The sequence below is a fragment of the Cydia fagiglandana genome, chromosome 27 (genome assembly GCF_963556715.1).
Source record: "Cydia fagiglandana chromosome 27, ilCydFagi1.1, whole genome shotgun sequence".
Taxonomy (NCBI): Eukaryota; Metazoa; Arthropoda; class Insecta; order Lepidoptera; family Tortricidae; genus Cydia; species Cydia fagiglandana.
Genome location: NC_085958.1, coordinates 8,069,491 through 8,082,318, shown reverse-complemented (window position 1 = coordinate 8,082,318; position 12,828 = coordinate 8,069,491). Strand labels below are relative to the sequence as shown.

The 12,828-nt window shown below is 51.5% G+C and overlaps 1 protein-coding gene across 2 annotated transcripts in view; it reads left to right on the top strand.

The window, feature by feature from the left end:
- LOC134677907 (acetyl-CoA carboxylase) overlaps positions 1-12,828 on the top strand; it is a 140,409-nt gene that overhangs the window by 117,360 nt on the left and 10,221 nt on the right. For both annotated transcript variants that reach the window (XM_063536353.1, XM_063536352.1), the window contains 8 exons: positions 536-722; positions 1,345-1,472; positions 2,069-2,183; positions 3,400-3,577; positions 4,125-4,240; positions 4,858-5,045; positions 7,607-7,672; positions 8,807-8,989. In XM_063536353.1, coding sequence (XP_063392423.1) covers positions 536-722; positions 1,345-1,472; positions 2,069-2,183; positions 3,400-3,577; positions 4,125-4,240; positions 4,858-5,045; positions 7,607-7,672; positions 8,807-8,989 — 1,161 coding nt within the window. The remainder of the gene's footprint in view (positions 1-535; positions 723-1,344; positions 1,473-2,068; positions 2,184-3,399; positions 3,578-4,124; positions 4,241-4,857; positions 5,046-7,606; positions 7,673-8,806; positions 8,990-12,828) is intronic.

Genomic DNA, 12,828 nt, shown 5'->3' with positions numbered 1-12,828 from the left:
ACGGTGTGACTCATGCTGTCGCGCCTACGGATTTAGATGCTGTCGCTACAGCGGTCAGGTGGTTGTCGTACGTGCCTAAGGTATGTTGCTAAGGGTAGTATTCGATGCCTAGTGAGTATAGCAACAATCAGCTCGGAGGCATACAGATCATGGACAACAACGGTGTGACACATGCTGTCGCGCCAAAGAACTTAGATGCGGTCGCTACTGCGGTCAGGTGGCTGTCGTATGTACCTAAAGTATGTTACCGCACCATGCGGTAGCTGAAGCTTGCAGCTAGCTTTGAGTATAGAGCTGGTGAGAGTAGTGTCCGATGCGTTGAAATTATAGCATACATAGCAAGAAAATAATGGTAGGAAACAGATTTGTTAATATGGCAATACTCTGCAGTTACTGATCAGTGTTGCAATTTTAAGAAATCGCCTTCTTACCCTTGTTTTATTGGATACAATATAATAATTACGGTTATTGGTTTGGTTGGTGTCAATCATTATTGTGGCAATGATACAGCCCGACACTTATTTATTTCTTTCAGGATAAACTATCCATGGTGCCAATCATGCGAGTCTCGGACCCGATCGAGCGGCCCGTGGAATGGAAGCCGCCCCGCGCCGCCCACGACCCGCGGTTGATGCTCACTGGGGACGGCGCCCGCGCTGGGTTCTTCGATGTAGGCACCTTTGATGAGGTCATGAAGCCGTGGGCGCAGACTGTTATCGCCGGTAAGTATTCTTGGGTCATGGCTGAAGAAAAAAAAAACAAAGATATTTAAATCTGACTAGTTTTTTTTTACATATACTCCTTCTAGCTCGATGCATTAAATCTTAGGCATTTCTAGGGCCATTATTCCGTTTTCTTACTATCTTCTGTAAAGACCCTTAAAATAGCCAATTTTTGGCTTTTGTTTTTTTTGTCGTATTATCCGCTTTTCGAAATTTGAACACATACATTTGACGACCGGTCTGGCCTAGTGACCCTGCCTGCGAAGCCGATGGTCCTGGGTTCGAATCCCAGTAAGGGCATTTATTTGTATGATGATACAGATATTTGTTCCTGAGTCATGGGTGTTTTCTATGTATTTAAGTATTTGTATATTATATATATCGTTGTCTGAGTACCCACAACACAAGCCTTCTTGAGCTTACTGTGGGACTTAGTCAATCTGTGTAAGAATGTCCTATAATATTTATTTATTTATTTATTATACATCTCAGGATTTGCAACCATATACTTAAACGCACTCCTTCCATCTACTTCCATGTAGACATTTGATCCTCAAAACCATCCTGATCGACTGATAACATTAATAAAAACTTCTGAACTAGCGTATTATGATGTTGTTAGGGCGCGCCCGGCTCGGCGGTATCCCGGTGGGCGTGGTGGCCGTGGAGACGCGCACGGTGGAGCTCACCCTGCCCGCAGACCCCGCCAACAAGGACTCCGAGTCCAGGACGCTGCAGCAGGCCGGCCAGGTCGGTAAACATCATTTCACATCACATCTCATTACACATCAGATCACACATCACATCACACAACACATCACATCACACATCACATCACATCACACATCACATCACACATCACATCACAAAAGTATCATTCTATTTTATTTTTTATTCGTTCCATAGTTAATCATAATTTTGTTTTGGACGAAGCATGTTGCTGATTCACCTGAGTCACCTGACGAAGCCTGCGTTGTGGATATTTTGTATACCAGCTAGATCATTTTTAAGGTTTTATTTGATCATTTTGTCTATTTGTATAATGTATTTTGGGTAAATAAATTATTATTTCTTTGATATTTAAATATAGTATATATTTTTCACAACACATCACACAACACATCACATCACACAACATTCTAGAGTCAGAACAAGAATAGTCTGCAGCGGATTTGATAGCCCACGCAGTGAAAGTGTTATTTTAAACGTCAAAGTTCTATGAAATTATGACGTATAAATGACACTCGCACTGCGTGAGCTATCAAATCCGCTGCAGACTTTTTTTGGACTCTATTTTTTTTTTATTGATCCATAGTTGACCATAACGTATTGTCATTGTCACACAGGTCTGGTTCCCTGACTCCGCCTACAAGACATCTCAGGCGATCAACGATTTCTCCCGCGAGGGTCTGCCTATCATCATCTTCGCCAACTGGCGCGGGTTCAGCGGGGGACAGAAGGGTGAGATACTTTTGATATCAGATACTTTCGGCATAGATAAATAAATAAGTCAGCATATGAAATGAAATGAAAATCTTTATTTCAGGCAAGTAGTGGCCCATACATAAATACCTTAAAACTAGTATACATATTATAAAAATATATTTTAAAACTAAACACTACAACACACATTTTTCTGCGATGCATTACGCAACCCCGGAGTGTCAGGGAGCCGGCCGCGGAACCGCCGAAACTTGACACCCTTCGGCCAAAATTCCTCCTTGGTGAAGGTCGCTAAATGTTCAGTCGGAACGCTCAGCACAAACGAATTGAAATTCGCATTGTGTCGAGATTCCAACTTCACGACCCCCAGGATGAATGCGTTTTCACATACTTTACGATGTCGTCGATCTTCGTAGGTAATGTAGACGGGACACATACAGCAGCGTCGACGGTGTTGCAGGACGCAGCAAATGGTTAGGTCCAGTCGGTGCGGTACCACACTGATTCTGGCGAGCCGGTTTTCTTCTCTTCTCCACCTTCTTGAAACCGTCCTCGTCGCATCGCGACTCCCTTAGAGTCGGCTGTGTTTGGTACTTGTGAACATAAGTCAGCAATGTCAGCGTAGAGTGCTCACTCCATAAATCAGTTTTGTTACTTTCTATACAAAGAATACTAAAATTTGTTGCGTGCGTTGCGTCCGATGCGTGCGATGCGGCCATATGAACGTCTACCTTGAGTGTCTCTTTCAAATCCGAGCCGAGAAAATCGTTTTATATTTTCACGTTAATATCTTATTTTTTTATTTTATTTAGGAAGCAAACAGTCACATACAAATATGTTTAAGCTTGTAGATATACAAAAAGACCTATAGTTCCATTAAATATAACATATAGATATGGTAAGAAGTAGAAACAGGGCTAGTTCGGTTCTGCCTATAGACAGGAGGATACACAGAAGTAACAATTGGATACACAACTCACAAAGTACCAAGTATGATCATGCTTACAAACGTACATACATTGCATAAGACTGTAAAACAATGAGTTTCTTTTATCTTTTTTTTTTAACAAAGGAAGTAATAACATTACACTGCTATGGAAATGTTTGACTCCGCAGACTACTACTATATTTACCGAAAGACAATGAGAAGATATCTAGATTTATGAAGTTAACATTATAATTTTGACAGGCTCGCTCGTCTAAAGAAATCATTTAATTTTCTTTTTCCAAACAGACATGTACGAGGAGATACTCAAGTTCGGCGCGGAAATCGTGCGCGCGCTGCGGCACGCCACGGCGCCCGTGCTCGTGTACATCCCGCCGGGCGGCGAGCTGCGGGGAGGAGCCTGGGCCGTCGTCGACCCCAGCGTCAACAGCGCGAGGATGGAGATGTATGCCGACCCGGAGGCCAGGTATGAACTGACTCAAGGTCAAGGTCATTTCCAAGGTCACTGTGAGAAAAGGTAGAAAGGAAGTGTCAATAGCCCCAGCGTCAGAGTGCGCGCATGGAGATGTATGCCGACCCGGAGGCCAGGTATCAACTACATCAAGTTCAAGGTCACTAAAAAAAGGTTGAAAAGAAGCGGAAATAATTGAAATTGAAATTATTTATTTGTACTAAAATGGGTATACATAAATGATCATATTCTATAGACAGTGTCTCCATTTTCAGCCTATTACAGACATACAAATTAAATAACCTTACAACTATATATTACAACTATATTTACTGAAGTTATATCTATATTTACATTATTGCGTCGTTCCGAGTGCAAAGTGTTCCGAGTTGGCGTAGCACAGTCAACAACAGAGCTATGAATACAGGCAAAGTGTCAAAAATATGTATACAGTACTTTATTGCCTGTACATTAAGGTCGTGTATACATATTTTTGGCACTTTGCCTGTATTCATACATAGCTCTGTTGTTGACTGTACATTAAATGATGTGATATTTTCAGGGGTGGTGTGCTAGAGGCCGAAGGTATCGTGGAGGTGAAGTTCAAACAGCGAGACACCCTCAAGGCCATGCAGCGATTAGACCCTGAGCTGCAGAGACTCAGTGCAAGGATAACAGGTTAGTCTGAAGTCCCAAAAAAAAATTGGGTCACTAGCACAGAATAAATAATAGTACTAGGTACAGAAGACTCACTCTCTAACAAAACGCGTCTGTCACGATCAGCACAGATATGGCCGCTAGGTGGCGACAGCGCCACGCGCGGCTTATGGCAAACCCCAAAATTGGGGTCGAACGGAAGTACTTTTAGCTACCTGTAGCAAAGCGACGAAATCGCGGAGTGAGCCACGCCTGTCACTAGCCGGATTGTATGAAAAGCCAAATTTTTTCTCGATTTCGGCATTAATCCCATAATCGGTCAAACAACTATCCGTTGCATCTCTATACTAAACACTAACTCATTGTTAACCTTTTGACCGCCAAACACGTGAACAGACGCGCGCGGCCACAGCCCAATATCAACCTTCGTGCATTGTGACAAGGTTCACGATGACAAAAGGTTAAGATACCAGATGGTCGTATTTGTCTACGTGACAGCGTGATAAAATGGTGTCCGTCTCTTTCTATCCCGCAGAGTTAAAAAGTGACAGTGGTTTATCACGTGGATAAATGTGGATAAAGCGATCCATAGGCTTGCTGGTTTTGCTAAAGTGTCTATGTTTAAATATCGTTTGCAGAACTCAAAGACCAGATCGCTGATCTATCCAAGAGGTTCGACCGTCGCGGCTCCATCGATGACGTGCTCGTGCGGACGGAGGCCGGTCGCGAGGCCGAAAACAAGGCCCGGGAGCTCGACACCGAGCTGCAGCAGTGTGAGAAGAACGCTAAGAAGAGGGAGAAGGAACTACAGCCTATATACCACGAGGTAAGCACTCAGTACGAGGCCGCAGGGCCGAAAACCAATCCAATAAACTCACAATATCAACAGAGCGAAAAAGAAGTTGAACCTACAGGCCTTATGCCGTGAAGTGAGTCGATGAGAGGCCCGAGGCCGAGCTGCAGCAGTGCGAGGACAACGCTAAACAGAGAGATGGAGAGTAAACTGCAGCCTATACAGGATGTGGCCTGTAATATGAGCAAAACATTAAACCGTAGGCTGTACTCTTCATATTGACCAACATTTGTTCAGCGACTTTTAAAAATTACTTGTGGTTTGATTTTTAATACACTTTAAAGTTTATTCTAAGACGCAATGTATTGCGAATTTTGTTATATTTAAGGCATGACAAGCAACGTATATCACAATGGTATGGCGTGGCGATGGCGTCCATTGAAGATAATATTTATTTTGTATGAAAAGTAGGGAGTCTAAATACTTCATAATTTTTAAAAGTTGTTGAACAAAAGTGTCACCGTTTGAGGAGTACAATCTATGTTTTAATTATTTGCTCGTGTTACAGGCCACACCCGGTATACCATGAGGTCAGTCACAGCAATTTCACAGTGCCTTAGTTTTAATTCAGTAATGTTTAATGGGCGGACGACGGATGCAATATACGTCAAAATCGTGTTGTCTTATTTAAACCAATTAAAATTACGTATATCGTTTGAAATGATTTTGACGTATATTGCATCCGTCGTCCGCCCATTTGTAATATTGTGTAGCTAGTTAAAACAATAAAATGATTACGAGGCCGAAAGCCGAACATGGAACCAAAGACATATGTAACTTCGTATAAGATGAATAAATTCTAAGGAAAAAACGTGCCTCGGAAATCAAGAAAAAGTCTTCTCGCATAGATGGCGCACACACCTTTAGCCTATCCTCGGCTAGATGGCGTGACGACACCGTTTCATATTTAACAATTTTAACACAAATATATCAGTGAAAGATCATGGATCAAAATGATATAAAAATAATGAAATCATTTATCCATATATATATACATTTATTTTGATAATTTTATTCGTTTTCATTTTGGGTTATAGTCGTGTGTCGATAGATGGCAGTAAATTTATTGTGACTACAAAATTTACAATGACAGGACCCCTCTATTATTCTATTATTTTTGCTGGAACTCAAGAGTGAGCTGTGTCTGTGTGTGTCTTGCAGCATTACGAAATAACCGTGGGAAAAGGATCTCCACCCCATATACCACGATTCAAATACTACCATTATATTATAATATTAATATTACTACCATTTTTCTATGCAGCACTTGCAGCAGTAGGACTTTTATCCTGTTCACGGCACCAAACTGTAACTTTTATATTTATATTTTGTCTTTTTTTGTATTAATCATTTATTAACATAAATTATTAAAAGACATAAACAGGAATATATACAGGGTGATTCAGGAGACGTGAGCAGGACTAACATTGAGAATTTTGTAAATTATAAGCAACTGTTGCGTATCAGTATTAGTGAGATTAACGTTACTTTTCTACTCGTTTTGAAAAAAAAAATTAATAAATTTATTTACGACATGCATGGTCACCCTAAAATTAGAATACTAAACTACCGATATTCTGTGTCAAATTGAATGTCATCACTGTCATCACGGACTGGTTACTTTTGAAAACTCGTATCTCACTCAAGTTTGACAGTTTATTTTCTTCGTAACAAAATGCTGTCATTACGGTTAATGAGGTTTTATGTTTATTAATTAGGTCTTGTAGGGTGACCATGATCGCAGAGAATTGAATTTGCTCTCACCAAAAAGTTAAAAAATAGTAAAAGGGTGGTTGTTTCACCTAAACACAATGGTGATCGATCAATTATCAGTTACTTAGTGTGCAGGATTAGTCCTGCTCACGTCTCATGAATCACCCTGTATATTATATTATAAGCCTATACGATGTCCCACTGCTGGGCAAAGGCCTCCCCCCTTGATTTCCATTCGTCTCGATTTTGGGCAATCTCCGGCCAGTCGTTAACATATGAATGAATGAATGAATAATATTTATTTCAGGACTAGTCCCATATTATGTTAGTAACAAGTTTGGTACATACTTAAATTTAGTGTTAGTGCAAAACAACATAAATAAAATTTATAATTTATAATCTACCTACGTGGAGCGCGATACATGGAGCTGTGTCCATCTCCGCATCAGCGCGGGAATCCCAGCGGTCCGCGAACGCGCTCAGGATCCCGTTGGTGCTGCAGCGAACTCGGGCTAGCAGGGAGGCGCACCGCTTGCGCATTATGGCAGCAAAATCGTCGGTCCGCGCCTCCGCAAACATGCCCGACGCACTACAGTGCCGCGGCAACCCCAACAGAACCCTAAACGCGTTGTTATATTGGACTCGCAAGTCGCTATATGCCCGCTGCGTAAAGTTGACCCACAGACCGCATGTATAAAAAGATTGGCAATATGCGTCGTATAAACAAGAATAAAAAACTAAAACTAACTACAATTAAAATAACTAAAATTAAAAATACCTATACCTATTTATGTATTAATATTTATTTACCTTTACAACAGATTGCGGTGCAGTTTGCTGAGCTGCACGACACAGCGGAGAGGATGTTAGAAAAGGGCTGTATATTTGTAAGTACAATACAATTTTATTAAATGTATTAAATTGAATAACAAGCCAAAACCAGGCCAACCAGGCTAAGGGATATATATTTCCCACTTACGGCACTTTACACGAAATATATAATAGATACTCTCAGGAATTTCAACAAAATATAATATAGGTTATTACCTGTATTCGTTTTGTTGAGATTCTTGAGGGTTTTACCCTTACCTGGTTTGCAGCAGTTCTGCTGCCCATCATGGCGAATACCTCCCTACCAACAACTTGGGGCAGGTTCACCCGTACTATTGTGGGAACCTGTCCAAAACCACTAAACAGACACCGCAATCCACTACCAACACAGCTCTTACTGAATCAAAGAGCAAACGGCCGCCCGTATCTCTAGCGAGGACCGTTTGACTCAAATCAATTACTCAATTACAAAAAAAAAAAAAACTTACGGCACTTTAAACATGTTTTCTATTTTCGATTAGTAAGACTGATATTCAACTGTCCTTTTTGAACTGTCTAGTAAAGGGTTATCTTATCTTATCTTATTGTTTTCGGAGGCCCTTGCGGATACACTTCGACCCATAGGGATCTTTTGTGCAGTTACCCCCTGGTAAAGGGTTAATGATCACAATTATTTTGATATAATACTGCTGGTATTGGAGTATACTGCAACATACGAGCGATTATCAATTAAGTACCGGAGTAAATATTATTATTATATTCTTTAATACACTAGTAGCTGAAACCTGGTGTATATCCTGTACTTGTTTTTTTTACGATTAATGTTCATTTTTAGGGTTCCGTAGCCAAAGGGTAAAACGGGACCCTATTACTAAGACTGCTGTCCGTCCGTCCGTCTGGCACCAGTTGACACCAATAGTTGAAATTTTCACAGATGATGTATTTCTGTTGCCGCTATAACAACAAATACTACTAACTACTAAAAACAGACTAAAATAAAGATTTAAGTGGGGCTCCCATACAACAAACGTGATTTTTGAGCGAAGTTAAGCAACGTCGGGCGGGGTTAGTACTTGGATGGGTGATCTTTTTTTTTTGCCTTTTTGTTGCATTATGGTTCGGAACCTTTCGTGCGCGAGTCCGACTCGCACTTGCCCGGTTTTTTTTATATAAACTAATAAATGTTTCAGGATATAATACCTTGGAAAGACTCCCGCCGCTTCCTGTACTGGCGTCTCCGGCGGCTGCTGCTGCAGAACCAGCAGGAGGTGCGCGTGCAGGCGGCGGCGCGCGCGGCGGCCGAGGACATGGACCAGGGCGCGGCGGCCGCCACGCTGCGGCGCTGGTTCACCGAGGACCAGGGCGAGACGCAGGTATGTACTGGCGTCTCCGGCGGCTGCTGCTGCAGAACCAGCAGGAGGTGCGCGTGCAGGCGGCGGCGCGCGCGGCGGCCGAGGACATGGACCAGGGCGCGGCGGCCGCCACGCTGCGGCGCTGGTTCACCGAGGACCAGGGCGAGACGCAGGTATGTACTGGCGTCTCCGGCGGCTGCTGCTGCAGAACCAGCAGGAGGTGCGCGTGCAGGCGGCGGCGCGCGCGGCGGCCGAGGACATGGACCAGGGCGCGGCGGCCGCCACGCTGCGGCGCTGGTTCACCGAGGACCAGGGCGAGACGCAGGTATGTACTGGCGTCTCCGGCGGCTGCTGCTGCAGAACCAGCAGGAGGTGCGCGTGCAGGCGGCGGCGCGCGCGGCGGCCGAGGACATGGACCAGGGCGCGGCGGCCGCCACGCTGCGGCGCTGGTTCACCGAGGACCAGGGCGAGACGCAGGTATGTACTGGCGTCTCCGGCGGCTGCTGCTGCAGAACCAGCAGGAGGTGCGCGTGCAGGCGGCGGCGCGCGCGGCGGCCGAGGACATGGACCAGGGCGCGGCGGCCGCCACGCTGCGGCGCTGGTTCACCGAGGACCAGGGCGAGACGCAGGTATGTACTGGCGTCTCCGGCGGCTGCTGCTGCAGAACCAGCAGGAGGTGCGCGTGCAGGCGGCGGCGCGCGCGGCGGCCGAGGACATGGACCAGGGCGCGGCGGCCGCCACGCTGCGGCGCTGGTTCACCGAGGACCAGGGCGAGACGCAGGTATGTACTGGCGTCTCCGGCGGCTGCTGCTGCAGAACCAGCAGGAGGTGCGCGTGCAGGCGGCGGCGCGCGCGGCGGCCGAGGACATGGACCAGGGCGCGGCGGCCGCCACGCTGCGGCGCTGGTTCACCGAGGACCAGGGCGAGACGCAGGTATGTACTGGCGTCTCCGGCGGCTGCTGCTGCAGAACCAGCAGGAGGTGCGCGTGCAGGCGGCGGCGCGCGCGGCGGCCGAGGACATGGACCAGGGCGCGGCGGCCGCCACGCTGCGGCGCTGGTTCACCGAGGACCAGGGCGAGACGCAGGTATGTACTGGCGTCTCCGGCGGCTGCTGCTGCAGAACCAGCAGGAGGTGCGCGTGCAGGCGGCGGCGCGCGCGGCGGCCGAGGACATGGACCAGGGCGCGGCGGCCGCCACGCTGCGGCGCTGGTTCACCGAGGACCAGGGCGAGACGCAGGTATGTACTGGCGTCTCCGGCGGCTGCTGCTGCAGAACCAGCAGGAGGTGCGCGTGCAGGCGGCGGCGCGCGCGGCGGCCGAGGACATGGACCAGGGCGCGGCGGCCGCCACGCTGCGGCGCTGGTTCACCGAGGACCAGGGCGAGACGCAGGTATGTACTGGCGTCTCCGGCGGCTGCTGCTGCAGAACCAGCAGGAGGTGCGCGTGCAGGCGGCGGCGCGCGCGGCGGCCGAGGACATGGACCAGGGCGCGGCGGCCGCCACGCTGCGGCGCTGGTTCACCGAGGACCAGGGCGAGACGCAGGTATGTACTGGCGTCTCCGGCGGCTGCTGCTGCAGAACCAGCAGGAGGTGCGCGTGCAGGCGGCGGCGCGCGCGGCGGCCGAGGACATGGACCAGGGCGCGGCGGCCGCCACGCTGCGGCGCTGGTTCACCGAGGACCAGGGCGAGACGCAGGTATGTACTGGCGTCTCCGGCGGCTGCTGCTGCAGAACCAGCAGGAGGTGCGCGTGCAGGCGGCGGCGCGCGCGGCGGCCGAGGACATGGACCAGGGCGCGGCGGCCGCCACGCTGCGGCGCTGGTTCACCGAGGACCAGGGCGAGACGCAGGTATGTACTGGCGTCTCCGGCGGCTGCTGCTGCAGAACCAGCAGGAGGTGCGCGTGCAGGCGGCGGCGCGCGCGGCGGCCGAGGACATGGACCAGGGCGCGGCGGCCGCCACGCTGCGGCGCTGGTTCACCGAGGACCAGGGCGAGACGCAGGTATGTACTGGCGTCTCCGGCGGCTGCTGCTGCAGAACCAGCAGGAGGTGCGCGTGCAGGCGGCGGCGCGCGCGGCGGCCGAGGACATGGACCAGGGCGCGGCGGCCGCCACGCTGCGGCGCTGGTTCACCGAGGACCAGGGCGAGACGCAGGTATGTACTGGCGTCTCCGGCGGCTGCTGCTGCAGAACCAGCAGGAGGTGCGCGTGCAGGCGGCGGCGCGCGCGGCGGCCGAGGACATGGACCAGGGCGCGGCGGCCGCCACGCTGCGGCGCTGGTTCACCGAGGACCAGGGCGAGACGCAGGTATGTACTGGCGTCTCCGGCGGCTGCTGCTGCAGAACCAGCAGGAGGTGCGCGTGCAGGCGGCGGCGCGCGCGGCGGCCGAGGACATGGACCAGGGCGCGGCGGCCGCCACGCTGCGGCGCTGGTTCACCGAGGACCAGGGCGAGACGCAGGTATGTACTGGCGTCTCCGGCGGCTGCTGCTGCAGAACCAGCAGGAGGTGCGCGTGCAGGCGGCGGCGCGCGCGGCGGCCGAGGACATGGACCAGGGCGCGGCGGCCGCCACGCTGCGGCGCTGGTTCACCGAGGACCAGGGCGAGACGCAGGTATGTACTGGCGTCTCCGGCGGCTGCTGCTGCAGAACCAGCAGGAGGTGCGCGTGCAGGCGGCGGCGCGCGCGGCGGCCGAGGACATGGACCAGGGCGCGGCGGCCGCCACGCTGCGGCGCTGGTTCACCGAGGACCAGGGCGAGACGCAGGTATGTACTGGCGTCTCCGGCGGCTGCTGCTGCAGAACCAGCAGGAGGTGCGCGTGCAGGCGGCGGCGCGCGCGGCGGCCGAGGACATGGACCAGGGCGCGGCGGCCGCCACGCTGCGGCGCTGGTTCACCGAGGACCAGGGCGAGACGCAGGTATGTACTGGCGTCTCCGGCGGCTGCTGCTGCAGAACCAGCAGGAGGTGCGCGTGCAGGCGGCGGCGCGCGCGGCGGCCGAGGACATGGACCAGGGCGCGGCGGCCGCCACGCTGCGGCGCTGGTTCACCGAGGACCAGGGCGAGACGCAGGTATGTACTGGCGTCTCCGGCGGCTGCTGCTGCAGAACCAGCAGGAGGTGCGCGTGCAGGCGGCGGCGCGCGCGGCGGCCGAGGACATGGACCAGGGCGCGGCGGCCGCCACGCTGCGGCGCTGGTTCACCGAGGACCAGGGCGAGACGCAGGTATGTACTGGCGTCTCCGGCGGCTGCTGCTGCAGAACCAGCAGGAGGTGCGCGTGCAGGCGGCGGCGCGCGCGGCGGCCGAGGACATGGACCAGGGCGCGGCGGCCGCCACGCTGCGGCGCTGGTTCACCGAGGACCAGGGCGAGACGCAGGTATGTACTGGCGTCTCCGGCGGCTGCTGCTGCAGAACCAGCAGGAGGTGCGCGTGCAGGCGGCGGCGCGCGCGGCGGCCGAGGACATGGACCAGGGCGCGGCGGCCGCCACGCTGCGGCGCTGGTTCACCGAGGACCAGGGCGAGACGCAGGTATGTACTGGCGTCTCCGGCGGCTGCTGCTGCAGAACCAGCAGGAGGTGCGCGTGCAGGCGGCGGCGCGCGCGGCGGCCGAGGACATGGACCAGGGCGCGGCGGCCGCCACGCTGCGGCGCTGGTTCACCGAGGACCAGGGCGAGACGCAGGTATGTACTGGCGTCTCCGGCGGCTGCTGCTGCAGAACCAGCAGGAGGTGCGCGTGCAGGCGGCGGCGCGCGCGGCGGCCGAGGACATGGACCAGGGCGCGGCGGCCGCCACGCTGCGGCGCTGGTTCACCGAGGACCAGGGCGAGACGCAGGTATGTACTGGCGTCTCCGGCGGCTGCTGCTGCAGAACC